Below are 26,106 nucleotides of genomic sequence, written 5' to 3' on the forward strand. Positions count from 1 at the left end.
CCGGAGCAGGTCAAATGGAATCCCCCACTCACGGAGACGCCGTCAGTGGTTTGGTGTTGACCGCAATCAAGCGGTCCTTGTGAGGCGGCAGCTCATTCTGGCTTTTCATGTCGACGTAGAGTAGATACTTATCTCTGAATCCCTGACATCATCCTTCTGCCTGCCGTTCTCCTCACCCTAATTCAGTCCCACGTACTTGCGGAACGGCCCTCCGAGATCCTCGAACCGGAGAGCTGGTTCTCCTCGCCCTCCATCACGTCGCCCAGCAGATAGTTCAGCGCCACCTCCCAGTGGGTGTATGTGGCCTGCCTGGCAATATCGCGAAGGCTGAGAAGGAACATAGCCTTGGTATATTGCGCAGGCTGTGGCATCTTCACAGGGTAACCCTCGGCTAGGGCACAGCCGCGTGTGGTGATACGGCCCTCCTTAATCCGGAGATCGGAGGTGAGCCAGTAACACGGATCCTCCAGGCCTGACACCCCAGGGTAGGTTCCCGGAAAGTCCAAAACAGACGCGACTTGTGGTACAGAAAGACTCTGCACTCTATGGCCGGTTCCTCGGGGTAGCAAATATCGGTGTGGTAATGGCAGTCGGGATAGGGATGAGTTCGACGATTCCAGAAGTTCGAGCAATTGCAGCACTACCTGCGGGGATGGAGTTGGGCCGGCCAAGGGCTCGCGCAGCCGTTTCGACGCGGTAGTCCGGGATCACCCGTCTGGAGAACAGCCTCTCCTTCATTATCCGTGTTACTCATGGGTTGGGATGGGACTCGTACAAAATCCGCACTTGGGACGCCGAGAATCATCCGCACCGACTCGGCCCAGAGGAAACTCAGGGCGCCAGTCCGTCAAGTCTGTTCTAATTACTCCCGCCAGGCAAACGCAGACTGATGGTAATTCTTCCCCACCTCAGACGGAAGAGATCCGCAGAGACAAAATACTAGTGTTCCTCGAGAGTATTATTTTGTCCAGCCAATCCACACCAGGGCCCTTGTGTGCGGAAACGGACTCCATCATGGACTTAACTCTCCATGCTGCGCGTACCATTCATCCGCTCAGCAGATATCTGGATGGCGCTCCCAGGGACGTACACATAAGAATCCTTTAGGTATTTCAAGGGGACAATCCTGAAGCAATCACGGCCGCCGGCGGCAACCAATAGTTTGATAGATCAATGTTGCTACAGGTGCTTGAAATTGGAATGTCCCAACAGACTGAAGTGGCTATCCTGAACATGCTGGAGCATATAGGAGCCTGGCAATGGTATAATGGCCATGTGAGACTTGCGTAAGCAACTATCTAGACAAAAAAAGAAAGTGAAGATGGAGCACCGCGGAGCGGTAATCCCTGTTCTGGACAAGATGTATGACGGTCAAATGCGAGTTGTAGGAAGCGGGAGATGGATCAGCGGAGTCGGAATAGTAACATTGGAAGAAGATAATTCTAGTATTCTGCTGTAGCCTGGCCAGTATCACCGCGTGTGAGAGATATTCGCAGAGAAAACATATCAGCATGCAGCTCAATCGAGGCCAGAAGTTAGGCACGAAATTTGTACAAAACTTGGATTAGGGATATTGTTCCACCACAAGATTTGGTAAGTGCAAAAGTACATTTAACGTTATTCCTCTACTAACGGGTGGCAGGACAAAGAGTTGTTGAGATATTATCTCAAAGAAGGGTTCCTCTGGAAGATCAGGGTCTCAAGTATGGTTGTGGTATACCTATAGAAAGAAGTAGGATGGAAAGCTGCTATTTATTTTTGGAACCTCGTGAGGGAGCCATTTTCGCTCCCTTCTGAAACTGCAGCGCAGTGGACAACATGTGAAACTGTTAACATAAGTAGGCGACTGAGGATATAGTTGCTGGGCTTGCTGCGGTCCTGAGTTGGTGCCATGGTGGTGCGTGGATGCAAGTGCTGAGTGAGTGGCAGAAGTGTTGGCAAATGGACGCTAAATATAGATATTTTGCCAAGCCCTAATAGAAGCTAACCCGAACGAACGCACCGCGATAGCGCTCAAGTCCGAAGCTCACCCCCCTGTATTGATTTACACTTCACAACACCATGCTGTCGGTTCCATTCAGTCATTCTACTGTTGAATTATAGATGGTATTCGCCGCTATCTGCGGAGTGCCATTTATTTAATCTTAGAGCTCTCTTTAATTCCCTCGTCTTTGCATCCACAAGTTATATGTTGAAACTCCCTATATGACTCACGATTATGGCTCACTAAGAGCCCGCATTTTTAGTTAGTCGAATGGTTCGGTCTTGACATTATGTCACCATGGCTGCGAGACATACACAGAAGTATTTATCCCATATGCATACCTCTGCAACACAACTCCGTGCTACAAGGGTACCACTAGCATTTGAATTACACCGCCCTCAACACGCCGGTAGTAGACAGCTGGATCCAGCAAATAGGTCTCCCGTGATCTTGTTGCATGGGTTCCTAGGATCGAAGCGAGAAAATCGGCGAGTAAGCAAGTATGTGTCGATTTCCTTGACCATATTTTGCAGTGCTGTTTGCAATTGCTGATTAATTTTCCATGAAGATTTTTGGCACAAGATTTGTCGCGACAGGTGTTTTGCCTGGTATGATATTTGTCCATCCGTTGTATTGAATTGACAATTAGTAGGATCTTCGGAACCATGGCGATTCAGCCCACCATCCAACACACAACTATATGGAGATGGCTCTGGACGTTGAGCTCTTTGTCAGGAGTCATCGACTCGTGAGACCGATATTAATTGGTCATTCTATGTAATATTATGCCCTTGTATTGGGAAATTAGCATTCAACTAATACATCAGCATAGGGGCGCGAAAACCGCTTTAACTCTTGCTCTGCATTTACCAGATTTGATATCCAAAGTCATTGCCGTTGATAATGGACCGGTACACCTGCCATTGTCCGAGGATTTCCCAAGATATCTGAAAGGAATGGCTGAGATCAAGAATGCTCAGGTCAAGACGCATCTTGAGGCAGATATGATTTTGCGGAACTACGCGGAGGCACGTTCTCCATTTCTTCTCCTATTTACACGAGGCTTTGTTCTAATTGCATAGGCTAGTCCTTGGCTGTGAGACTATGGCTCCTCAGCAATTTTATTCAGGATCGCAATTCATTGCAATTGAAAAGCCGTGTTCCTTTAGATATATTGGAAAAAGCCATCGGCCCATTGGGCGAGTTCCCGCACAAGAATATGCCTGTGGCTTTTCAGAAACCTACGCTATTCCTTCGAGCACTCCGGAGCCAATACATACCGGAGGTCTCGCTCCCAATTATTTCCTCCTTTTTCCCGCTTTCTCGTATTGTGAACATGGACTGTGGACATTGGATTATTCAAGAACGGCCCATGGAATTTAGGCGGGGTAAGCTCTGTATCCCTTACCTATCAAATCTCACTGACGCCGACGGCAGCTGTTGTTGAATTTCTGCAGGAGAATGCCTGATTCAGCATGTTTGAAGTTGAAACTTGAATAAAAATCATTGACATAGATTTTCAGTCCCCACATTATTTATCAAGCCATAGAATTAGACTATCACTGACCTGTCTGAAGGTCTTATTTACAAATAGAGTGTGATGACCTGTGAAATTGACGCTGAAAATGACTGCTATTAGGGCAATTTACAGCTGCATTTCCAACTGCACCTCCCAACGGCAAGCGGCTGCTTTAATGTCCTACCATGTGCTTCACACCACCGTTCCCTTGGTGTAGGCGCTCAACCCCAGCGAGCGTCTCATTTCAACTCATGATCAAAGCGACGCCGAAAATGGCCTCCTCTGTAGCTAAATACATCTCCCATCTAATTCCAACAACTCTGGTCAGACGCTGTATGTTTAAGCGTTGTACGAGTACCAAATGGAGACGAATTTAGTGTTGGTTTTTCTCACTGGCTCTACGTTTTACTTTGATATCTAATCAAGCAATATTGGACGAGAACGAGCACCTGTGATAAGATAGCTGGATTCCGTGTATCCTATTGCTTTCTATACACTGAGCTGCTCTTGTATTTCTTCTAGGGCTCCTATTTTCGGCGCACCAAAGTTTTGATAAAAACAGCCATAGTATGCGAGAGTTTAAATAATACCCCAGACAATACAGCTGGACGGAGTTTTGTTCATGTCTTGATAGAGACATTGCTTCCGTCGATTTGATCTGTAATTAGTTTAACTTTTATAAAACTAACACGCTCGAAAAATGTTTATATGACATTTTAAAGATCTGTAGACTATATTCTTCTATTATCATGAAAATTTGTAGAGAGTTTAGACCAAAATAATATTAAAAGAATCAACACTTGAATGGCCGTTCAGGAGGTGTTCTTCAGTGTCCTCTTCAAGGTAGACAATTTCATCGCAGCTCCTCCATTCTTATATTACCAAAGCTGTATAGGAGCTCGCTTAAATAAACTGATTAAGTGCTCGAGATGTGCTAAACAATTTCTCTAGGGCTGTGGAATCGGATAATTCAGCAGTAAACTAGATGGACACATCCTCATTGGATATCAAAGGCGAAACAGCAACACTCAGGCAACCGCAGTATGCTTGCAGAGCCTCAGGAGAGTTAAAAATTCTAGATCGTAACGACACCTTCTTTACCCTCGGATCCTGATATTTCCCCAGACACCGCCTGTCCCGACTCTAATGCTAACTCCCTGAACCTCTCGACCTCCAATATTTTCATTTTCACAACAACAAATGCCCAGCAGATATCGACCGCTGCAGCTGGATAAAATCATTATCTGTAAACCAACATTGCATACGAAGCAGATAGAGGCTGTGATTCAGCCAGATATCTTCCAGGTAGGCCATTTCCGGTGACAATCTTGGCCCCGCATCGTAAAGGGCGCGGATCCGGTCCATAATGTTGCTTTCACCGGAGTAACATAGGTATCCCCACGGGCAGATCGTCATTCCCAGGTTCCTATCTTTCACCCTCTGTAGGAGGACAGAGTCATCAACGGCATGTAGGCCATAGTCGATCCGATGCGCTCCTGTACCGCCGAGTTTCTCAACGACCTGACCGATATTGCGAGGAGTGCCCTTGTCGCCTACGTCGCAGTGGCAGGTGATTTTAAAGCCGTCTGCTGGAGCCCGTCGGAACAAGTATTCGAATAAGTGTGGCGGACGATCTGTTTCCAGTGACTCCAACCTGATTCTCACAATCGTGTTCCGATAAGGGAGGGCAGCGACGTAATGCTCTATTGCGGACTTTGGGGACATGTCGCGCAGAATGCACATGATCCATTGAGACTCGACCTTCCATATTCATTAACTTTAGCAGCATACTTTCCAAGAGAAAACGTCTTAACGTTACGGTCAGCTCCCGAGCAGCTTCAACCTAGGCTCTCAAAAACCCCTTCATCATTGCCTCCCAAGACACACCCCTACGCGTATAACGTTGAGGGTCGGAAAATGTCTCGCGGTAGCGAATGTTCATGGCCGCAGTGCGTTGAAAGTAGTTCATAGCAAGACGGTAAAAGTCCTCCTCATCTCGTAATACCTCGAAACCGCCGTAGTAGAGCTCAAAGAATCGGAGCGTTCTGCCATCTACGCCCCTTCCTCCAGGCCAAGGAGAAGTTCGTATAATCCTTTGAGTTCCTGGAGAGTCCGGTATGTTTCCCAGGTTGGGAATTGACATGCCATATCGCTGAGAGAGAGACCATCGAAGTTCGTTCGATATGTACGTGCATTTCCACTTTGGGCATTTTCATGATGAAACTGTCACCATGGTTTCGGATTGTGTGTCGATACTGTCGAAGAGTGGCGTTCGTTACCGTCATAGTACCTTACAAAAATAAATGAAATAATGAAACAAAATAAAAAGGCAAAAAAAGAGACAAATGCCTTCGAAGCAGGCAATGTTGCCCTAGAGTGGAGAGTTGATATGTTGGATAGCAGCAAAAGACGCAGGGTTCGTATTATGTAGGAAGAGAAAGTCCACCTTAGTGTTGAGGGTGTTAACGTGTTGCAGATAGTGTAGCGTTATACTTGTCTTATAGGGGGGTATACTTCTCCTACCTAATCCACCCATCTCACATACATCAGATCCCCAACCTGTTCAATTGGGACAGTCAGCTACAATACGTTAATGTAATTCCAGAGTGCAAAACATGCGGATAGTGCTGTTAAGAGTCGCAGTTGGGCCTAAACTGCGCGGATGACTGGGGGGCCACCTGGCGAAAATCCCCGAGACCAGTAAAGAGTTCCCCCCCGAATAGCATGTCTTTCCACATAATATCTTGCAGCGGTTGGCCTGCACGTTCCAGGACCGCCTCTTTTTAACATGGGTAATCAGTACCTCAGTTCCACCACTAGAAATAGGGGTTAAAGAGCAACAGATTAAACTTCACGACAAGCAGCAGCGGGTAGAGGAAGAACGGCGGAGCGTAGAATCCACTTCAGCAGAGAATGGTGAGGTAAATTTCCTAAAAGCAATAGTAAGAATAAAAAGCTAAACGGTTGTAGCACACAAGCGTAATTTCTATGATCATACCGTGCTGTTCAAATGGAATGTGTAATTGACTGAGAGTTATTGTGATAATAGGATAATAGGCAAACCAACTACGTGAAGGCCTGAGGCCCGTCGTTTCTTTGAGCAGCTAGCAGCTTTGCCAGCCAGGCGACACATACCTAGGTAATTGAATGAGTAAGAAACAAATCAACAATAAGGGATCGCAATGTGGGCTATATATATTGTTAAACTTACTACTTCATTAGAGTATGAATTGTGTTGTAGATAACCGACTCTTGGTCATGCATTCCCTCTCTTCTCCCCCTTTCTTATATGTATACATATAGGTGAAAAAAAAAGAGAAAAATCCGCTGCGTTCAAAGATATACATATATACATATTCATCTGATAGTAATATTTTATGGCCGAGGAAGTTTTAGATCCAGCAAGTTAGTATTTCATAACAGTAATCCGTCTGGAAGAGAAAGACTTTAACTCTCCTCATTTTGATAAGTGAGAGACTTCTACTACAGTAGCCTCAGAGCAAGCTATGTAACAAGGGCGAAATTATCAAAAATCAGACTCGCCATCCCACAGATTCAAATCGGTTCAATACCTAAGAGTAGGGAATAAACAGCACTGATGTGAGTAATTTCTTGATGGGTATATATTGATGTGATTATTCTTGTTACCCCGTCATTAAGGTGTCCCATAACTAGTATACTAAGGTTCTGGATTTCCAGCATGCTCTCGATCCGAATTACATACAATGCCTTTGATATTAAGATATATATCTTTTTGGATTAAAGAAACAATTTTTGTACGTTCTTTCAAATTTCCAGAAGAGAGAAAGATAAGGGTTGTTAGAACAGAAAAGTGAATCTGAATTTCGGAGCTATTTAACCCTGAACCGATATAAGAGCCATAGAAGATTTGGAAAGACATGGATGCTTCTACACTAAACAAAACTCTCACTGGTGCCGCTGGCAAAGCTCGAAAAATCTAGGCTCGCAGCATTCATTCTTTTCTATCGTCAATAATAGTCTACGGGGGGATTCTAGAAAAAGGCGCGAGCTAACCATCCAATGAAGTATGGTAGTTATCGTGGTCTAGGATATCAATGATATATCGTTCCCTATATTAGGCAACTGGTTGCGTGCAGCTGTTCGATGAGCTTACTGCCTTCTTTCCCCCCGAGTCATATCAAATTCTAACAAGACACGGCCGTCCTACCATATCACATCTACTACATACTACATAGCATACACTAATCCTTCCTGAGTACCCACAGACCCCTGATACAGCCTGCTCCATCCCTTCTCGATCCCTTCATCGCCGGATACATCCCGACCAAGCGTAACCTGGATATCAGGCATGATCTCGTGGCTGACACGCATCCAATCCTCTCACACAGGCTTGACGTGGCCGTAATAATCTTGCGCCTGGTCTGTTCGACGGCGGAATCGCGCACCCCAGAGGTGTTGAACTGGATCTTGCCCATTATTTGCATGGACTCGCGGTTTTCTTTGGTGTCGTCGGCAGAGTAGATCTGCTCGTGAGGTAATTTCTTAGTATCCGCATCTAGTGGAAATATTTTTTTTTTTTTTTAATGCTCACCTGCTCCGAGCCAACCTGGACAATCGGCGAATGACCCTTAATACACTCAACCAACTGCGCAAGCGTCCCCGCCCGCGCGCCAAAATCTACAAGCACAATCCTCTCCGGCCTTAACCCGCCAATCCTCTCCACCGACTCACCCACCTGGTCATACCTCACAGCCTTGGCAGTGACCTCAGCGCCCAGTTTCCCCGGAACGGGTTCCAACAGCTCCAGCGTCTGCGAGATCTGGAGAAAACCTATGGGTCCCTCCTCTGCAGCACTCCGCCGGAACACGTGGTACGCGAACGATCGGGCTGGAGTCTGAGCGAGACGGGGGATGTTCGTGGTCGGCCAGAAAACCCATAGGAGCAAAGAGACTTCCGTCACCGGCCTTGACAGACTAACAGACTAAATGTTCAGTCGCAGAAGCATGTCGAGACTGGGGGTCACATCATTACACTCTGCTTATAGTATCTTATGTCTGCTATATAATTGTAATTGAGTTTCGTGAATATGGTTGGATTCGACAGGAGTATCTTTTAATAGCTCGTCCACGTCAGCGCTACATGGGTGCTGTATTGTTGGCTATTGATATCCCCGCAGAAAGCTGTCTGAACAATCCGTTGCAAAAGAATATTCGGTATTTGGTGTCAAACTGTCCATGTTCCCCATAAACCAAGACGTTACCAGCTTAGCAGACCTAATAGAAGAACGCCGAAAGCTAAAAAGAGTTTTTTGAGGGACGATTTTGCCTTATCGAACGAGAACAACTGGAAAGATGCGCAAGAAAGTTGACTAATGTTCAATCACTTAGATCTTCACATGATTAGTGAGCGTGCTATGTTCAATACCAGATAGTAGATTGCTTACAGTAAAATAGGGAACTAGGTTCAGCAAGTTACACAAAAATTATTATCAGCTGTAACGCTGGTCGTCAACTAGTTTATGCACCTAAATCTACCCCTGCGCCGGAACAGGAGCATCCGAGCCGCGACTTTGTTGGCGTGGCTGCGTCTGACAAGATGGGGGGCCAGTAGAATCCTTACTTTCTTGGATCGGGGGAGCTCGGGGGCTTACGTATATAAGATGGGTACCTGGTGGCGTGCTGGGTGGTACACAACTTATTTGTTGACATCTGACCAAACAATTGCCAATCTGGAGGACCACACGTATCTTTACTTTATAAATCGGGGAAGCTCGGAGACTTATGTACGCACGGTAGGTACTTGCTAGTGGTATTGGTGTTATATCCGGACCGGATGCGGCTTGAGGCCTCGTTTTACCAATGCCTTAAGAACTTCTCCCAGGCTGTTTCTTTTTCTGCTCAGTCGCATATGCCCTCCAAAACGTGTGGATACCACTAAGATACTTTGATTTCCAGAATATCTTGCTCTGACCAAGATGGCGGACACTTTAGCTCACCCATTTTACCCCCCCGATATCAATCTTATTGGTTATGTTTCCAATACCATGAACATCCCGGCGCTTCTCAGCACCTTCGTTATTGGGGGCATTGCCGTTATCAGCTTCACCTCGGTTGTTCTAAAAAGACTAAAGCCGACGTTATCGCGTCAGGACAAGGTGCTAGCAGGATGGTTCGTCTTCAGTAAGCACCACCATCATATTATTTTAGGAATTCTTACTGCTAAGCTGATAAAAATTTGCTTAGCTGGGTGTATACACTTCCTTTTAGAAGGATATTTTGTGTACAACCACAAGACAATGCCTCGCATGCTAGATCTCTTTGGCCAGCTGTGGAAGGAATATGCTAAAGCTGATTCTCGGTATTTGACCATGGAGCCATTTGTGCTTTGTATGGAGTCGATAACAGCCGTACGTATATATACGTTTGGTCTCGTCCAGGATTATGCATGGCTAAAATATCATGCAGTTTGCATGGGGACCACTATCCTACTTTACAGCATGGATGATTGTCGCGCAGTCCGCATACCGCCATCCAACACAGATGCTTGTCTCTGTAGGCCAGTTCTACGGCGATGTCCTGTATTACGCAACGAGCATTATGGAGGACTATTATCATGGAATATCTTACTCCCGCCCTGAGACGTATTACTATTGGGGATACTTTATTTTCCTGAATTCTTTTTGGATTTTTATTCCAGCCTGTAAAAGATCCTACTTCACTGACATTGTACTACCTGTCTGTTGCCTGCTAACTGTCGCTATAGTATGTATCTACCAAAGCTACTCGGCAATGGTTGGAGCTTTTCGACAATCTGCCGGTAACTCTGTTAAAAAGACTTTGTAAAAGGAAGGGAGTACTTTCTATGAGACATTAGAATAGAACTTGTTCCCGTCTTATTCGGCCCTAGCGTGTCTGGCGGAATCAAAAATGGAGCCCGGGATGAAATAGTTACCTATGGGAAAGGGAGAAGGGCTGATGTGGGGATTTAATGTCGGGTCGCAATGATGTCGAGCAGGGATGAGACGAGAGAAATTGATAATTAACTGTCGTAAGCAGCATCTTACGGCCGGAGAAGACTAATAATTGATAATAAAATTCAAAAACCATAACTATCGTATAAAACGTACATCGAGCTAGCCACCTTGAAGATATGCGCTCTGCTTGCATGCTACTATATACCTCCGCCCGTCACCACTATCTAATTATCTTGCTAGCATTGAGGATGAGGGATTCCGGGCGTCGGTCACTGGCAACGGCTGACATAGGTTTCGGCTTTTCCCAAGAGCGTATTCAACGTCATCATACATGGAAGAGACTATCGGGAATTGCTGAATGCCCAAGCCCAATTATACAAGGAGTTCCCACACTGTGAAACTCGAGCCCTTTTGTTTGATGCCTCTGGATCCACCGCTACGTTGGCAGAAGTAGTCAACCCGGTCCTGTAGGGTGTGCGTCTCAGGCTGCTCATAACAACGTGGGAGGCCAAAGGGCCAGACAAGGCAGACATATCAGAGACTGCATGATTTCTTAACCCAAGAAGTGAAGCGTGTCATGGATGTCAAGGTACATTTCGCGACCCAGCTCACGAGGGTCCTCTTCCCGACCATGTTCGCCAGTCAACAGTCCCTTGTAATGAACATTTCATCCCTGTCTGCGACTGGACTGCCTTACCTCATCATCTACGCGGCGTCAAAATCTTACATCGATTCGTTCACGAGAGCATTGCATGCCGAGATACAGGCCGAGAGGGCAGGGATTAACGTCAGGGGTGTCATCTGTGGGAATGTCCATAGTGAGGGCCACAAAATCATCCCCAGTTTATTTGTGCCAGCATTTCAAACAATGGCACCTGAGGCGCTTGAGCGAGTAAGTTGTCATAGGATAATTGTAACAACCTACTGGCCACACGCGTTTCAGGCTTAGGCAATCGGCATCCCGCATGAAACAGCTTGGGAGTGGATTTCCATTAGGATCTCGAAGCGACTAAAAGCTGATATGGATAGAAAGGAGATGCAGGAAAGTGAAGTTGAGCTAGGGCTTAGAGGAGTCGATGAAGGAGTTTGATGGAGGAATTGAGGAAGAAATCGAACGAATAGGGGTAGATTACAATGGCGTAGATGGCCAAACTATTTTGGGTGAGTGACTGTGCTCAACGGAACAAAATAGATTACTAGCGTACACAAGGATATATGTTCCACAGTCCCATACGTTTGTAGCATATCATAGCTACATCGCCCTCTTTCCAAAGGCCCTCCTTTTGTTATGAATTTGCAAAGCATCCAGAAAAATCTGTCTACTTTGCCGCTCATGATGGCTTCGAACATGCTGAAGATGCGTGCCTTGGGCATGGAAAACATCTCTGAGAGTCTCAGCACTTTTCGGAAACTTAATCATGTATTCCTCCTATTGCACTAATCTCAGCTTGAGTTTGTTAACAAACAAGCCTATTTTCACTTCTAGGACACTACCTCTTTTCCTATGAAACACCTCACATTATTGTATTCTACTTCTTTTCAATTCACGGTCCTCGCCTTGTTGGTACTTTTCATTTCGACATATGCGTTGTCCTTGTCTTGCTTTCTCTGGACTCGGCACAGCCAGAAGCCCGGGAAAGCAGCACCAATCCTACCATACTACATTCCTGGATTGTGTCATGCATTCGGCCTAGAATGGAGCATGGCCAACTTCCTGACCACAACAGTGTGAGAGACCCGATGCTTGGAATTTGTCCATTGCTAAAGAACGTTTCAGTAAACGCTGGGGTTATCTTTCACCAATAAAAGTTCGCGCTGCATCCTTCCAATTTACCATGGTCGTCAATCCAAGTCACATCAGGAACGTGCTTCGGTCTTCGAGAATCCTGACCAACAGGCCTATGATGGTGTTTGTCATGAGGAACTGGTTCTATACGCCCAAGGAATCTTTGCACTACTACGCTACCCATAATCCAAGCAGGTCATCGTCAGGAGTGAAAATCGAGCATATCCATGATTTGCAAGCGAGCATCAGCATCAAATATTTGTCGGGCAAATATCTCGTGGCAATGTCGGAAAGATACCTTGCGATCCTCAAGGTTAGACTAGTCAAGCTCGAACTCCCAGCCGATAGCTGGACGGAAATTCCGGACTTCTATACGTGGCTTCAGAGTCAAGTTACTCCCTCAGTTATTGAAGCCATGATGGGTTCCCGAATTTTGCAAATGTACCCTGGCATTGTGGGAGATTTTTGGGAGTTTGACCGTCAGATCGCAAATTATTCCCGTGGCTTCCCTCGCTGGCTGATCCCCTCTGCGTATCAAACTCGGGATCGTTTGTTAACAAAGATCAAGGCATGGAACCAAGTTGCACATCGCAACTCAGATTGCACACAGTATGGGGAAGAGGGCCCCGAGTGGGATGAATTCTTCGGATCCAAATTTATTAAGGCTCGTGAAGATGCTCTGAAGAACCATGGTCTGGATGACGACGCAATTGCGTCTGAGCATTTGGGACTTCTCTTTGGGTACGTGCTCTATTTTCAGGACGAACTGCAACCTGATATTAAATATTGACAGGTCCAATGCAAACGCCGTTCGCGCCGTTTTCTGGTATATTTTCGAATCTCTCAAGGATTTGGATTTGCAGAAATGCCTGAAGGTGGAGCTCCAAGATTGCTTGAAGCCGGATGCTGGCGACTTCGATGTCGCTAAATTTTCCACCAAACCATTACTGCAGTCCACCTACGCAGAAGTGTTGCGCCTTCGGGTCACAACCACCATGACACGCACAAACGAGAACGCCGACTTTAAGCTGGGCCCAGATTATACTATTTCTAAGAACATGACTATGACAATATTCTCGTCCATCACGGCGCATAACAAAGAAGCCTGGGGAGCCATGAGACCGGAGAGTGTTACCAAGCCTTTAGAAGAATTCTGGCCAGAAAGGTTCCTTGTTCAAAAGTATAACAACAAAAATCCAGCCTTCAGTGTCGAAGGCTTGACTGAATGCTGGATGCCTTACGGCGGAGGCCAACGCATGTGTCCCGGGCGCCATTTCGCCAAGAATGAAATCATTGGTACGCTGGGATTGCTTTTGGACTTGTTCGAATGTGAACTGGTTGATATCCAGGAAGCTCAACGGGTCAAAGCTGACAAACGATGGGTACCGTACGGGACGTTGCCGCCGACCAGAAAGGTGGCCGTGAGAATGCGAAGGCGTGGAATATGAAGTCGCATGTATAGGTGACGGGATTTATTTTCGCATCATACTTTGTGTCCCTGTAGTATACCAGAAAAATAAAATGTAGCTCTTTTACGTCCAATATTTCTCTGCAAAAAGCCCCTTGTTTAGCTGAATATGCATGGATATCCGTCATCCCACTTACACTACGCATTACTGGCAAACAACTATCCCCTCGTCTGTAAATTCGTGCCCAATTAGCGTGGTTTCGCTAGGTGTATACTAATTGGAACCGGCTCTTTTTCTCAACGAATAGGTTCGGACAGAAATTGTGCACTTTGCTATTGGTCACCAGAAACTCCCTTGTTAGTTGTTATTAACTCAATATGTGATAAGATTTTAGCGTACAAATTAATTGCGCCGATCGACCCCTTGGATATGACACCAAGTAGTCCGACGAGACTCCAATGCACGTTCATATAGAATTGAAATGGTATAAAAAAAAAGTAGAATGGTTTCAGCAACCCTCCAAGATGTAGAAGAAAGTATCAATCAGTATGTCGTGAGCACACGTGCACAGTCCATATCCGCACTCTGATGTAATACCAAACACGCTACCAGGTACCTACCGTACATACAGGTCTCCTAGCCTCTCCGATCCAATAAAGTAAAGATACTGTGATCCCCCAGGTTGGCAACGGCCCGGTTAGATGTATCCACGCGAGCAGGTAAGTGCATGTGTACTACCAAGTACACCACCAGGTATCCACCCTATGTACGTATGTCCCGAGCTCTCCCGATTTAATAAGTAAGGATGCAGGGGGTCCTTGGCAACGGTCTGGTCAGATGCATCCACGCTAACGGGATGTGAGTTATGCATGCATCAGGTTATCACGCTGTAAATAAGGCTGAGCCTGGATCACTCTCTGGCCCCGGTGAACGCGTTTTTTCAACCACATCCCTGATGAGGCCGTATTATGTACTGAAATCGTCTTTATTACTGGTTACGCAATTAGTGCTTAAGAATTTCGCTTCAATGGTGGAGACCTGCTTGACTAAATGATGCTAAAAATCACCGGCGTCAGCGCTGGGATTTGGTTGCTCGTCGGCATCTGGTCCGGTAACACGTTTCTTAATAGTGATTTGATCCATCAGCGGTGATAAGGCCTGCATCTCATATTTCCAGGTTCTTGACCTAATGGGCACTGTTTTTTTTTTTTGGTCCTTTCACAAGATAAGACCATTTCCTCTGGTTCTTGTTGAAAATCGAGCAAAGTCCGTATACCTGGTTGAATCACAGCTGATAGTCACTCACATACGTGTGGATAACAGTCTGGTTAGAAAGAAATGTGACGGGCCTTTGAGACATTAGAAAGGCCCTTTTAAATACTCCAGTGTCATACGTTCTTACAGTATTCTATGCATGCCCTGTGGCGTGCCAGGGCTTGGTTCCATTTCGCAGGGACATGGAGAACGGCCTGGCCATCAAACCATCCAGCTTGCGGGAATATTAGGGAAGATCCTCATTATTTGGGTAGCCAGCTCCGTAAAGTACCATATCAATTCCGTCAGGGTAATAGCGGAAGCTCGAAAAGTAATGACTGTTGTATACTTTAGCTCTCGGATCTATCAGTCTGCAGCAGAATAAGAACAAGCTCAGCCAGTTTGAGCGCATCGTTGAGTTACAAGCATATCTTGGGCGGTTATCTAAATTTTTTCTAAGAACATGGACCCCGAGAGGCCCCACGAGAACCATTTGGGCTTCAAACCCCTTGTCTATTTTGCAACATCCGGTGTGACGGAATGTTCTTGGATAACATTATCTCATAAGTTGAGGACGGTGTTCTGGGATAATGTCCTTCTCCTTGCATGCATTTCCGCAATTTTGGCTGTTTGTTTGACCAAAAGGCTGTCATGCAGATGAATTTCAATTCAATTTCACAGCAAAAGTCATCGAATAAGCAGCCGCCGTTTGTTCCTCAATGGATTCCCGTGGTCGGATTTTTGCCGTCGATGCTCGCCTATTTGTGCAGTAACCCCATGAAATTCTTCATGTCTTCAAAGTAAGAGAACCCCTCTAAGATTCGTCAGCGGAAAGGCTTCTGACAATCATGGTAGGATATTTTGGATGCCCCATCCAATCCGTCTCTCTGTCTTCTTGAGGGATATATATATTGTTCAAGGAGCAGAGAATATCAAGGATGTATTTAGGAACTCTTGGACGTCCACATCGACCTTTCTCCATCATTTTAGCCTTCGAAATGCCTTTGGTATGTCCGAAAAGGCGCTCGAGATCTATGAGAAAGACGATTCAGGGGGAAGCAATCGGCCATATCCTGGAAGCACAGTGGAGGCCAGAAACCGTGTTGACTACCGATCGTATCAGACCATTACACAACTTCTCGCAGGCAACGGTCTGAAGCCCTTCTGGCGACGGTATCAGGCCAATGTGACTAAGCGTCTGAAAGATCATGAACTTGGCTCGCAGTGGGAGCACTGGCCGGACTTTATGCACTTCTTTGAAACAGAAATATCAACTGCAACTGTGGATGCTCTCTGTGGCGAGTACCTCCTCAAGCGTAGACCTGGTTTCCTCAAAGACCTCTGGAAACTTGATCGCGAACTCGACGTGCTGTTCAGGGGTACGCCTAGGATCTTCGCACCCAGGATTTACGCAACCCGCGACCGGCTTCTTGATGCGATCAAAGACTGGCAAGCATTCGCAAGAAAAAATTTTCACCCTTCTTTCATTGAGCCAAGTGGAGACGACCCTTTCTGGGGCAGCAAATTTTTCAGGGATCGGCAAGATGTCTTTCTTGACATGGACGGCATGGACTATGATGCAATTGCATCTGAGGACTTCGGTGCTATTTGGGCGTACGTTTCCCTTGTCAATCTACGTATCTCCCAAGACATTTGCCTGATAAGCTTACCAACAGATCCACACGCAACTCCATTGTGGCGGCGTTTTGGACTGTGTTGGAAATCTTCCAAGACCCTGCCCTGCTTGCCAAAGTAAGGGAAGAGATTAAAACCTGCACAACTGACGATCCCGACACATCCTTCGATATCGATCGGTTATTGCAGTCACCACTTCTGCAATCTATTTATGCAGAGACTTTGCGACTGCGTGTGCACATCTTCATTGTACGCGCGCCCAAGAAGTACAATCTACAAATCCGAGATTGGTTTATACCAGTAGGAAAGACACTCCTCATGAGTTCTACTCCCGCGCATATGGACTCGAATGTCTGGAATACGGGAGCGAGGGACGAGCATCCCCTCGACAGCTTTTGGGCTGCGAGATTTCTGAGAATGCCTGGTAATGAATGCAGCGGACCCAGAAAGTGTATAGGAGTGACCAACTCGCCTTCGACTGAATTGAAAAGCCCGTCGAAGACATCTCAGACAACGTTCGCCCCGGAGGATGTTGAAGGATCGTGGATTCCTTATGGTGGAGGTCCTCGCATGTGCCCAGGTCGGCATTTCGCAAAACGTGAGATTATTCTGACGGCGGCAATGATGATTTCCTTGTTTGATTGTGAAGTCCTAACAGACGTTCGGTCTTTGAAAATGGACATGAGGGGGTTCGGATTTGGGACCTTAAATGTTGTCGGCAAAGTTCCGGTGCGAATCAGGCGTAGAAACATATGGACTTGATTGCCAACTTCGGAAAAGTGATAGAATTTGAGATATTTAACTGGTCAAAGATAAAGTAGTGTAACTACTGCCGCCTCATAGTGCTAATTTTACAACGTATGGAGGGGCTGGACGCTGTTAGAATCGAGGCTCGATCAAGTAAACTGTACGGCCTTGGGTTATTGGACGTTCTTGAAGCCTAGACTTCGATAAATTTTTCCAACTGCCCCAGCCACTAACGAAGTTACCTGCGTCGCTAAACAGAAAGACTGTCGCATCAGCTATCACTTTCTTGCGACTCCACCGACCAAGCGGCACCCGTTGCGCTTTATTCTCACCATTCTCAGCAGCCAGACGATTCATGCCTTCGGTATCGGCGATAGGACTCGGCTCAATAACGTTAGAAGTAATCCCCATTGGGCTGTACCCAAGAAGTATATTGGCTGATAGCGCATTAAGGCCGGATTTTCCTACTCCGACATTGGCTTGGAAGGGAGTTCGGAGGAGCTTACGTAGTTCAATGTCGCAGAAAAGAAGACTATACGGCCGCCTGTGCCGAGAGGATGAGATATTTTCTGTTCAGTATTGGTCATATCGAGACATATAGTTTATCGTGGCATACAGGAATATCCTTCCGAGTTTTACTTCGCAGCAGATTCTAGCAGATAAGGCACCGTCACCTTGAAGGGATTATATGAGCCAAGAAAATCAATGCCAATGACCGACTTGAACGCATTGACGGACAACTGCGATATAGGAGCGATGCGCCATTATTCTTAGTCTTGTGACGCCCGGTTGTTGTCCGATATGATAACACAAGGCATTTGGCATCCTGATATTCAGTTTTTGTCGCACGGACATTTTGAGTCGGGGTTTTTCGTCTACTCTGGTGTAGAGTAGAATCATCAATTGTGCCGCTTGTTCGGTGAGTTTGAGAGGGACCATATATCCACATCGTGCAAAGACCCTGGCAGTGATCCAGAAGGCGCTACTTCGACTAGTTGGTATGTATTTGCCCCAGGATAATCCACGAGGAATGAGATGTGTCAGGTGGCTATCAAGTCGTTCATATCAATCGAAGTTAAAAAGTTCGGTGCAGAGCCATCTAAGATTTAGAGAAAAGCTTGACAGAGTTCCCCAAGACACAGAGTGTAGTTCCAAGGCACAGACTGTAGGAGGGTTGGTGGATGTTGTAATTGAGCATCTGAAAAGCAGCTATAAATATGGTGCAGTAAGTTGAATCTAAATGTCATGTCTGCATTGAAGATACTGATAAAGAAGAATATTTCTATAGCAGTATACTCCTTACTTAAATCTGCTTTGCCTTTCTCTCCACCAATATCTGACTGACCGGGTGAGACATTTTGCCATTAGAAATACTCAATTACTCCTATGATATACCATATAGAGGAAGCAATTTTGACTTCTCATGCTCTAGTGCAGGATGACGCAGCTCTTTCGGAGTCTCACCGACATAGCGCACTGTATGTAACTTACAGAATTGCACCAATACAGCCAAACATCCACCATTTGCTCCCTAGCGTCCATCTTCAATCAACTCCAGTCCACTGTATTTTCTAGCCAGTGGTTTCTTCTCGTACTTGTCAGCTGACCTCTCCGGAAGAAATAAAAATAGCGCCCGCGGCCCGCGGCAAACTGGACAACTTCCGCTCCTGCATCTAGCCATCTCCTTATCATCACTTAGACCTATCTTTCTCAGTTAGCTATTCATACCATTGATCTCCACCAGAATGAATGGTTCACTAGAATATTTCCTCTGCGACGACCAAATAATCACAAACCACCCATCCCGCGATGGTACGCTCGCTTCCCGAGCGGCTTAGACAAAGTATTCACCGCGTATATCGGGGTCCAGCGACACTACGGCCTTGACGATGGGTTTAACCAGTGTGCCAAGGCGATTGAGACTTGGCTTTATGAGAACCGAGGTACCACTCCGTCTTCGATAGAGCGTTTTCGAGTCATCGACGGGGACGATGCTCCGAAGTCGCTCGTATTTGTTTGCTACTGGGATGACGAGCGGAAGTACGACGAGGGAATCAGGAAATTAAATCTCCGTCACCTGTACAGACAGCTTGATACACAGAAGCAGCAATCAGTGGGTCTCTGGTGTGAGAGGTTCACCAGTGACATCTCCCGTCTGGAGACAAACTACACTGGACTAGATTATCTCCCAGGTCTAGCTCGGATACCAGGCACGAGCACCGTAGACCATACATATACCGCGTATTGGGGTGCTGCCCGGGACCGAATCCCTGATTCTGCCTTTGACCTCTTTGAACAGGAGAAGGACTCTGTGACAGCGGTCCCTCCGGATCCAGTCCCGTCATCCTTGGGAAAGTACCTGATAGGTACCAACTACCACAACATGGTACATATACGATCGGGCCAGTTCTGGAAAAACTGCGACGAGGATGAGAAACGTTCGTATGAAGAAGGACTAGAGCCGACTCTCCGCGAGGGACTCTCCTATTTATGGAAGAATCCGGTCGACTCTGGTTCCATGGGACTGAGGTATTTGCTCAATGTTCCCAGTTCTTCTTCCCAGTCCGAAAAGACCTATGAGTCCTGTGTGACGGGATTCTTCCGAAGTCTTGCAGATCTGGAAACCTGGGCAAAACGGCATTCATCGCACCTGGCAATATATACTGGCGCTATTAAACATGCGAAGAATTTTGGTGATAAACGAAAGTTCCGCACTTGGCATGAGGTTTCGGTATTGAGGAGCGGTAGTGGGCAGTTTGAGTATCTTAACTGTCTGCCGGAGACTGGGGTGATAAAGAGAATATCTCTCACTAGTGTTAGTGATTAGTGTCGTTATGAAATGAGATATCCTTGCTTCTACTACAACCTGTATTTGGAATAAGAGAAGTTTTACACTTAAAAGACGAGGACAGTATCCTAAATCTATAGCAGCCGAGCTGCCTGCCTACAGCAGAATGTAAATCATCCATGACTTTTATTGTTTACGAAAAAAGAACACTTCAACTCTATATAACAGAGCCTAACATGGTCTCAGTCCGTCGTACTATTCCTCGGTTCGTGTTCGCAATTTCTTTGTAGATATTATAGGCTAGAATATCACAGCATCGAGGATGGAAATAAAGGTGAAGTCTAAGTACCTGCGGCAGACAGCGACCTTGTCCTGCTATTGTTGAAGAGTATGTAGTGTAGCAGCTCTCTCTCTCCTCTTCCATCTCAACTTTCGTCGAAGAATGGGAAATATCAAAAAACAAAACATATTCACTATTCCCTGAAAAAGGGTTTGGATTAATTCAATTACATCTCTCGTGTCCGATTATCAATTCTTGTTTGGACAATTTCATGGCACGAAAAATTTAATTTGTCGGTCAACTTTCTATATTCGTATATTTCGTATTTATTTCCAGGCTAAACCTTGGAGTATAAAAGAGAGAAAAGATTATAGACAAGCCAAGCGTGCTGTCTGGCCAACTATAAAGATTAATTGCCAGTAGAGCCATATAAAATATGCATTGAAAATGAATGACTAGTATAATTTAATCTAGTATGTCTACCACGGAGTAGTTTGTATCTACTATATTTACTCTTACTGCTGATTCTTCAGGCTTTTCTTGAGCCAATGTTTAAAACTTCCTTAAAAGTATTCTGATAGGTTACCATTATGGCGAATCCTGCTACCTTGTTAACAATATGTCAATACCGAGTTCGTTAGTGGAATGCTCTTAAGGTGACTTTAATTGTCAACCTAATATATGAGGAACTTATCCTCCGAGTCTTGAAACCACAAAACGAACTGCATCTTTTCCATACTCCCTTACATATCCGACGTGTACCTGCATGTCACTTCCACGATCACAGAATCTATCATCCGCATCACAGTACGACCGGAGAATATTTGTGTATGGCTTGCATTCAGTGTTCTCCAGACGAGGAAACCACTAAATTAATTATGCATTAGTAAATACGTCTTACGTTATCCGAATAATTCGACATACTCCCTCATTTGTACTGTTCCCTACTGCATATGGAGCATCAGGGACATGGCTCACATCGCCCATCAGGATCGCAGCCTTGACTACAGAATACATTAGGAATTATATCGCATGTTTCACAGACTCCGAGACTGACCTTGTTTACCAAACTCCCAAGGTAGGGGGTCGGTCTTCGAAAACAATAGTTCACTCGTGCCACACAGTACATCTCCTACGACTTGAGCACCCTATGTAATCTCCGTAAGTGTACGATGCGGTTATGGTTGGAAAATACTAGCACATACCTGGGAATAGCCCAAGAGAACAATATCTGTCTTGGGACATTGGGATGTGAAGCTCTTGATTGCTAGTGTAGTGTTCTTCACACCTTCAGCCTCAGATGTAAAGTAGATAGGACCGATCGCTGTTGCTGGATACTCGATATCATGTATGTCGGAACCTGGAAGCGCATACTGTGCAAGATCCGCTAGCTGTCTTACTAGACCTTCATTGGGAGATGCGCTGGTCTCGCGTACGGTGATAATATGTGGACCTGCCGGGCAGGGGTCTTGCGCAGCAAGCGCTGAAATAAGAAACGGTAAGGGGGGAATCAGCAAGTGCATTTCTACAGGTCAATTAGATGAAGAAAACAAATGAGAAATGGGGAACTTTGATGTCATTACGGACGTAGTGGGTCGAGGATTGAAAAGCTCTAAATATATTCAGGCTATCAACAAGATCGAGATCCTCGGCAATACAACTGTAGCATCAGAGGGAGGCTTTAAGGTGCTGAAAGTGATAGTTTCCCAAGTAGGTACTAGAATTTGTTGCTGAGTAACTGCCATTCCGCGGAAATTATGCTCCCTATCTTTTCAACTTTTCTATAGGACACGACACCAAAAAAGTTGTAGCTCTAGAAAATTGTTTTTCATGTTTATCTATACAAAAAATTTTCTGGAGGCCACTTTGATCTGTACAGGAATTGGAAGGTTACATTGACCCCGCTATTTATATTCAGTGGGAGTGTCAACACCTCTCGCATATCTGCTGTTCTCATTCCCTGAGAGCTTTGTTAGGAATGTATTTTAATATAATGACTGTAGTTTGATAATTTACAGAGGAGCAGTATAGAAGCTTTAAGTGCAGTAGAAATCACGTGATTTGGCTCAACGGGCAGTGGCATAAATATCCTGTATCGACTTAGACTACCTCCTATTCCTTTATCTCTTTCCTATTCACCGAATGCGATAAATTATTGTTGCAATTTTTATTGATTTAGATTCCATCCTCCCCACCATGTGCTCCTTTCCCTGCATCTTTCTTCCACAAGTCATCGGCTATGATATCTCCGAGTCTTACCATTTATCATCCTACGAACACGATCTCGGGTTTTTGGCACCATCACCAGAAACATTATTTGGTGGGCGTACTATTCATCAAATACATACCACACACACCACTCCTTCATATTCCTCGTGTCTCATACCAGGTACCGATGAGCCTATCCAACTTCGTGCAATAACTATTCGTTTATACACTGTTGAATGGAGTGCAATTCGGATCGCCTAGCTGACCTGATCACGAATGTGTCGATACCAAATCTAAAGGCTTCCTTTTGCACTTCGACGCCATCTAATACAGCTAGGGTGGCAAAACTGCCCACCACCACCCCTCTCGCGCAGATTCGCTCATCTGAGACCAATGCTCCTTTTCACTGTTACGGATCTGTCGCAGAGGGGGCTACAAACCGTTCATATCTGTCATGGAGAGTCTACCATACCAGCATTGGGACAAGAGAGAGAGGGGGCAGGGGAAAATACCAATTACAACAACTCAAATCAGGTCGGGAAGCGACACACACATCTTGACTGCCTCTAGCCCATTTGTACTGTGAAGTACTCAAAGCCATCCCTCTGAGCGCCAGTTGGTGAATGCTGAGATGCTTTTCATCTACCAGTAAGATATCTTTGCCCTCAATTGGGTCTTCTATCCCTTCCTTGAACGTTGAGAGATGTTGACGATTGGGTAGTTCGAGACTCTATATAATACTTGTTGGTGTTAGAGAAAGTTTGGTAAAGGTCGGTTATTGCAGGTGCAACAGTCCAGGAGCTATGGCTTGAAGAGAGCCCGGCCATGTTGGAGTTTTTCACTACGGCACCCCTGCCTCGTCTTCGACGCTTTAAGCTAGGGAGAATCTAGATGTCAGTTCCAGAGCTGGAGAAATTTCTCTACGGCTATACAGATACTCTCAGATACCTCCACCTGGAGGATATTTGGCTTTTGCACAAGAGGTGTGAGAATAACTACATTCATTTATCCCTAGCGAATACGGAGGCAATTCTTACTCGCATAAGCCATATTCGGGGTTCAGGTATTCTGCGAGAGCTTACAATGAATCGATAGACTGTCGGACGGTACGAGATACGGGAGTTATTTGACATAGAATGGGGAACTACGCGTTCGAAAGTATATTGTCATATATGGAATGCTAGTTCGTACTGGCCAGCTATCGTTGTTTGGCCATATGTATCGGGTGTTGCTTTTGCATCTGGACCAAATGTGAAGCCTTCTATTACAGACTTAGGAATGTATATGTATGTCATAAAATACTAATCCGCGCCCGATCACCTACACTTCAGAGAGCTCTTAGTCTTCTGTGTGTATACAGAGCCAGCCATTACTTAAGCCTATGCTCTAGAACCGGCAGGCAGTTTTTTCTCCGTTTCATCGCGACGATCGCTTCTACTTCGAGGCTGGGAAACCGACAGACGTACTAATAGAGATAAAAAAGAAGGTAGGCAAAATGCTGAACATAAGCTGGAGATCTAGATATTGCGGAGGATTTCAACATCGGGTTCAATTGACATGTACAAGAATACAGAGCTTGCATGGAGCCGACTAGCTCAAAACATCGCCATTGGATCCATGTGCCTTCAAGAATATCCTCGCTTATTGTAAAGCTGAATTTAAGAAGCCCTTAGCAATCCAAAATTCAAATCTGGCTCCAGGAGATGCCTGCTCAAAGTTTCCAGAATCTTGGGAGCAACTTCTTCCTGATGTTAAGTGTTTTCTGTACGCTAAGACAGCCTCTGAGTGCCGGGAATCCTGGGATTATTTTATAGCAAAATGGTCTCCAATCTACCCCAGGATTCCGAAGTATATCCTGACCACGTGGCTGTAGAGGTATAGTACAATGATATTACCGCATGGACAACTCACATCCCTCACTTTGGTAACACGGCAACGTCTCGCGCCGAAAGAGCTCATCTTGTGATCAAATATGCCATCACGAAATATATGGATGGTACAGTCGGCCATACCGCGTGGGTAAAGCATACAATAGTCTCATATTTTGGTGGGGAAAAAAATTTAGTGATCTAGCCTCTAAGCCTCTGATTAATCCAGGCAAAAAATCCTAAAGAAAAATTCAAACACAATGTGATTTTTGAAAAGGGGGGGCCAAATATATCGTTCTTTCAACAACACCTTTCCACCAAAATTGCATAATAACTCAGACTCCTAGATAGGGGAATCAACCACTTTCTCCGCATTCTACACCTCTGACGTATTATACGTCCAAGTATACTCCTCTTCCTATAATCATCTACAAGAATTGCGCTATCTCTCTACAGATGTTCACACTCTCATAGTTCAGCCCAAAGCCCTAGACTTCAGGAATAATGCGAAAGTAAACGTAAAACCGCTTCTGCGCTACTGACTTATCCGTGGCTGCGAGATCTTCGGCCCACGGGAGAGTCTCGAAGTCGCCGGCGAGAGGAAAGTTGAGGTTTCCGTTATCGTATTAGTTAAACGCGATGTGTATGCGCTGCTGCTACTCTCGTCGTCGGCCCTCATGTTTTGAGCAGTCAAGCGTGACACCAGGGAGGACTCTACATCGCGCTTTTTAAAATTCAACCCAGGCACAGTAATGAAATCCAAGGAGTCATAGCTGAAGCCCGATTCCTGGAGAGCAGATCCCAGGCTTTGTGTAAAATAATTGAACCCTGAGCCAAGGTCTCGGCGGACGGCTCCAGGCTCGAAGGACGATTGTTCGTTTGACGAGGATTCAGCCACAGCTCCATGGCCGAATCCAATTGCCACGAAGAGAATGTTGATGCCTCTCTGGATATAGCCAGTATACTTGACACAGTTTGGTGCACCTTGATCTTCACAGATTTGCTTCGGAAAGTCTGTGCCTTCTTTAATTAAGGCATTGCTAACAATGCCAGTTGAGCCATCCAGTATAAGCAGTACACTAGTAGTAGTAGTAGTAGTATTCATACGCTGATCCCTCGCCTAAGGCGATATGCAGGATACCCCTATCGCTACTCTATATGTGCATCTATTTACTGCAAACTATTACTTCCCGACGAACTTGGAGCCTCGTCAAGGCCTTTGTTGGCCGATGCCTGGTGTTCTGTTCTGCAGCCCTTGTGGCGCGCGACTTCGAAATCTCTAAGATACCTCTGCAAAGTCCAGTACTGTATTTAAAATGCTACTACCTTGCGTGATATTTTTTAACCTACCCTTCTTACCTTGCCCTGCTCCTCCCAGTATATTTAAAATATTATTAAATACTCTTCCAATCTTCCCCCGTAGCTCTTGTTATAGCCCGCTTAGCCGCGGGCAATTAATTAATATATAAACTATAGTTTCTGGTGCACTATATTTATATTATTTATTATCTCGGAAGCTGTGTCGCATACCATGCGTCGCAAGCTATAAGTGGCCTATTTAGAGTCGCGTAAGCAGATAGGCTTAATTCCAGGGGAGCAAGCCGTAAAGCCGGCGCGTATAGTTTAAGGGTAGGGCTGTGTTAATATAGTAAAGGTACCCCCCTTTTTTTAAG

The 26,106-nt window shown here is 45.6% G+C and overlaps 10 protein-coding genes across 10 annotated transcripts; 5 read left to right on the plus strand and 5 right to left on the minus strand.

The window, feature by feature from the left end:
* Positions 1 to 182: 182 nt before the first annotated feature.
* Positions 183 to 738, minus strand: ATNIH1004_009180 (uncharacterized protein; the record flags this gene model as incomplete). Its single annotated transcript, XM_033573778.1, has 2 exons — positions 183 to 556; positions 645 to 738. The coding sequence occupies 2 exons, from the start codon at positions 736 to 738 to the stop codon at positions 183 to 185; spliced, it is 468 nt and encodes a 155-aa protein (XP_033424330.1).
* A 1,911-nt stretch (positions 739 to 2,649) lies between these two features.
* On the plus strand, positions 2,650 to 3,066 carry ATNIH1004_009181 (uncharacterized protein; the record flags this gene model as incomplete). The annotated part of the gene is made up of 2 exons (XM_033573779.1): positions 2,650 to 2,732; positions 2,817 to 3,066. The coding sequence occupies 2 exons, from the start codon at positions 2,650 to 2,652 to the stop codon at positions 3,064 to 3,066; spliced, it is 333 nt and encodes a 110-aa protein (XP_033424331.1).
* A 1,625-nt stretch (positions 3,067 to 4,691) lies between these two features.
* ATNIH1004_009182 (uncharacterized protein) lies at positions 4,692 to 5,646 on the minus strand (the record flags this gene model as incomplete). Its single annotated transcript, XM_033573780.1, has 3 exons — positions 4,692 to 5,264; positions 5,295 to 5,311; positions 5,391 to 5,646. The coding sequence occupies 3 exons, from the start codon at positions 5,644 to 5,646 to the stop codon at positions 4,692 to 4,694; spliced, it is 846 nt and encodes a 281-aa protein (XP_033424332.1).
* A 2,142-nt stretch (positions 5,647 to 7,788) lies between these two features.
* On the minus strand, positions 7,789 to 8,513 carry ATNIH1004_009183 (uncharacterized protein; the record flags this gene model as incomplete). The annotated part of the gene is made up of 4 exons (XM_033573781.1): positions 7,789 to 7,820; positions 7,870 to 8,008; positions 8,077 to 8,458; positions 8,509 to 8,513. 4 exons carry the CDS (start codon positions 8,511 to 8,513, stop codon positions 7,789 to 7,791), a joined length of 558 nt encoding a protein of 185 aa, XP_033424333.1.
* A 946-nt stretch (positions 8,514 to 9,459) lies between these two features.
* ATNIH1004_009184 (EXPERA domain-containing protein) lies at positions 9,460 to 10,327 on the plus strand (the record flags this gene model as incomplete). The annotated part of the gene is made up of 4 exons (XM_033573782.1): positions 9,460 to 9,664; positions 9,728 to 9,891; positions 9,950 to 10,184; positions 10,248 to 10,327. The coding sequence occupies 4 exons, from the start codon at positions 9,460 to 9,462 to the stop codon at positions 10,325 to 10,327; spliced, it is 684 nt and encodes a 227-aa protein (XP_033424334.1).
* Positions 10,328 to 11,035: 708 nt separating this feature from the next.
* Positions 11,036 to 13,692, plus strand: ATNIH1004_009185 (uncharacterized protein; the record flags this gene model as incomplete). Its single annotated transcript, XM_033573783.1, has 4 exons — positions 11,036 to 11,350; positions 11,492 to 11,542; positions 12,186 to 12,985; positions 13,038 to 13,692. 4 exons carry the CDS (start codon positions 11,036 to 11,038, stop codon positions 13,690 to 13,692), a joined length of 1,821 nt encoding a protein of 606 aa, XP_033424335.1.
* A 2,224-nt stretch (positions 13,693 to 15,916) lies between these two features.
* On the plus strand, positions 15,917 to 17,304 carry ATNIH1004_009186 (cytochrome P450; the record flags this gene model as incomplete). The annotated part of the gene is made up of 2 exons (XM_033573784.1): positions 15,917 to 16,521; positions 16,584 to 17,304. The coding sequence occupies 2 exons, from the start codon at positions 15,917 to 15,919 to the stop codon at positions 17,302 to 17,304; spliced, it is 1,326 nt and encodes a 441-aa protein (XP_033424336.1).
* A 1,794-nt stretch (positions 17,305 to 19,098) lies between these two features.
* Positions 19,099 to 20,116, plus strand: ATNIH1004_009187 (phenylacetaldoxime dehydratase family protein; the record flags this gene model as incomplete). The annotated part of the gene is made up of 2 exons (XM_033573785.1): positions 19,099 to 19,101; positions 19,160 to 20,116. 2 exons carry the CDS (start codon positions 19,099 to 19,101, stop codon positions 20,114 to 20,116), a joined length of 960 nt encoding a protein of 319 aa, XP_033424337.1.
* A 915-nt stretch (positions 20,117 to 21,031) lies between these two features.
* ATNIH1004_009188 (uncharacterized protein) lies at positions 21,032 to 21,880 on the minus strand (the record flags this gene model as incomplete). The annotated part of the gene is made up of 5 exons (XM_033573786.1): positions 21,032 to 21,060; positions 21,143 to 21,224; positions 21,282 to 21,361; positions 21,415 to 21,505; positions 21,563 to 21,880. The coding sequence occupies 5 exons, from the start codon at positions 21,878 to 21,880 to the stop codon at positions 21,032 to 21,034; spliced, it is 600 nt and encodes a 199-aa protein (XP_033424338.1).
* Positions 21,881 to 24,968: 3,088 nt separating this feature from the next.
* ATNIH1004_009189 (uncharacterized protein) lies at positions 24,969 to 25,538 on the minus strand (the record flags this gene model as incomplete). The annotated part of the gene is made up of 1 exon (XM_033573787.1): positions 24,969 to 25,538. The coding sequence occupies one exon, from the start codon at positions 25,536 to 25,538 to the stop codon at positions 24,969 to 24,971; it is 570 nt and encodes a 189-aa protein (XP_033424339.1).
* Positions 25,539 to 26,106: the final 568 nt, after the last annotated feature.

Source organism: Aspergillus tanneri (genome assembly GCF_003426965.1).
Source record: "Aspergillus tanneri strain NIH1004 chromosome Unknown AapTan_6_pilon_pilon_pilon, whole genome shotgun sequence".
Taxonomy (NCBI): domain Eukaryota; kingdom Fungi; phylum Ascomycota; class Eurotiomycetes; order Eurotiales; family Aspergillaceae; genus Aspergillus; species Aspergillus tanneri.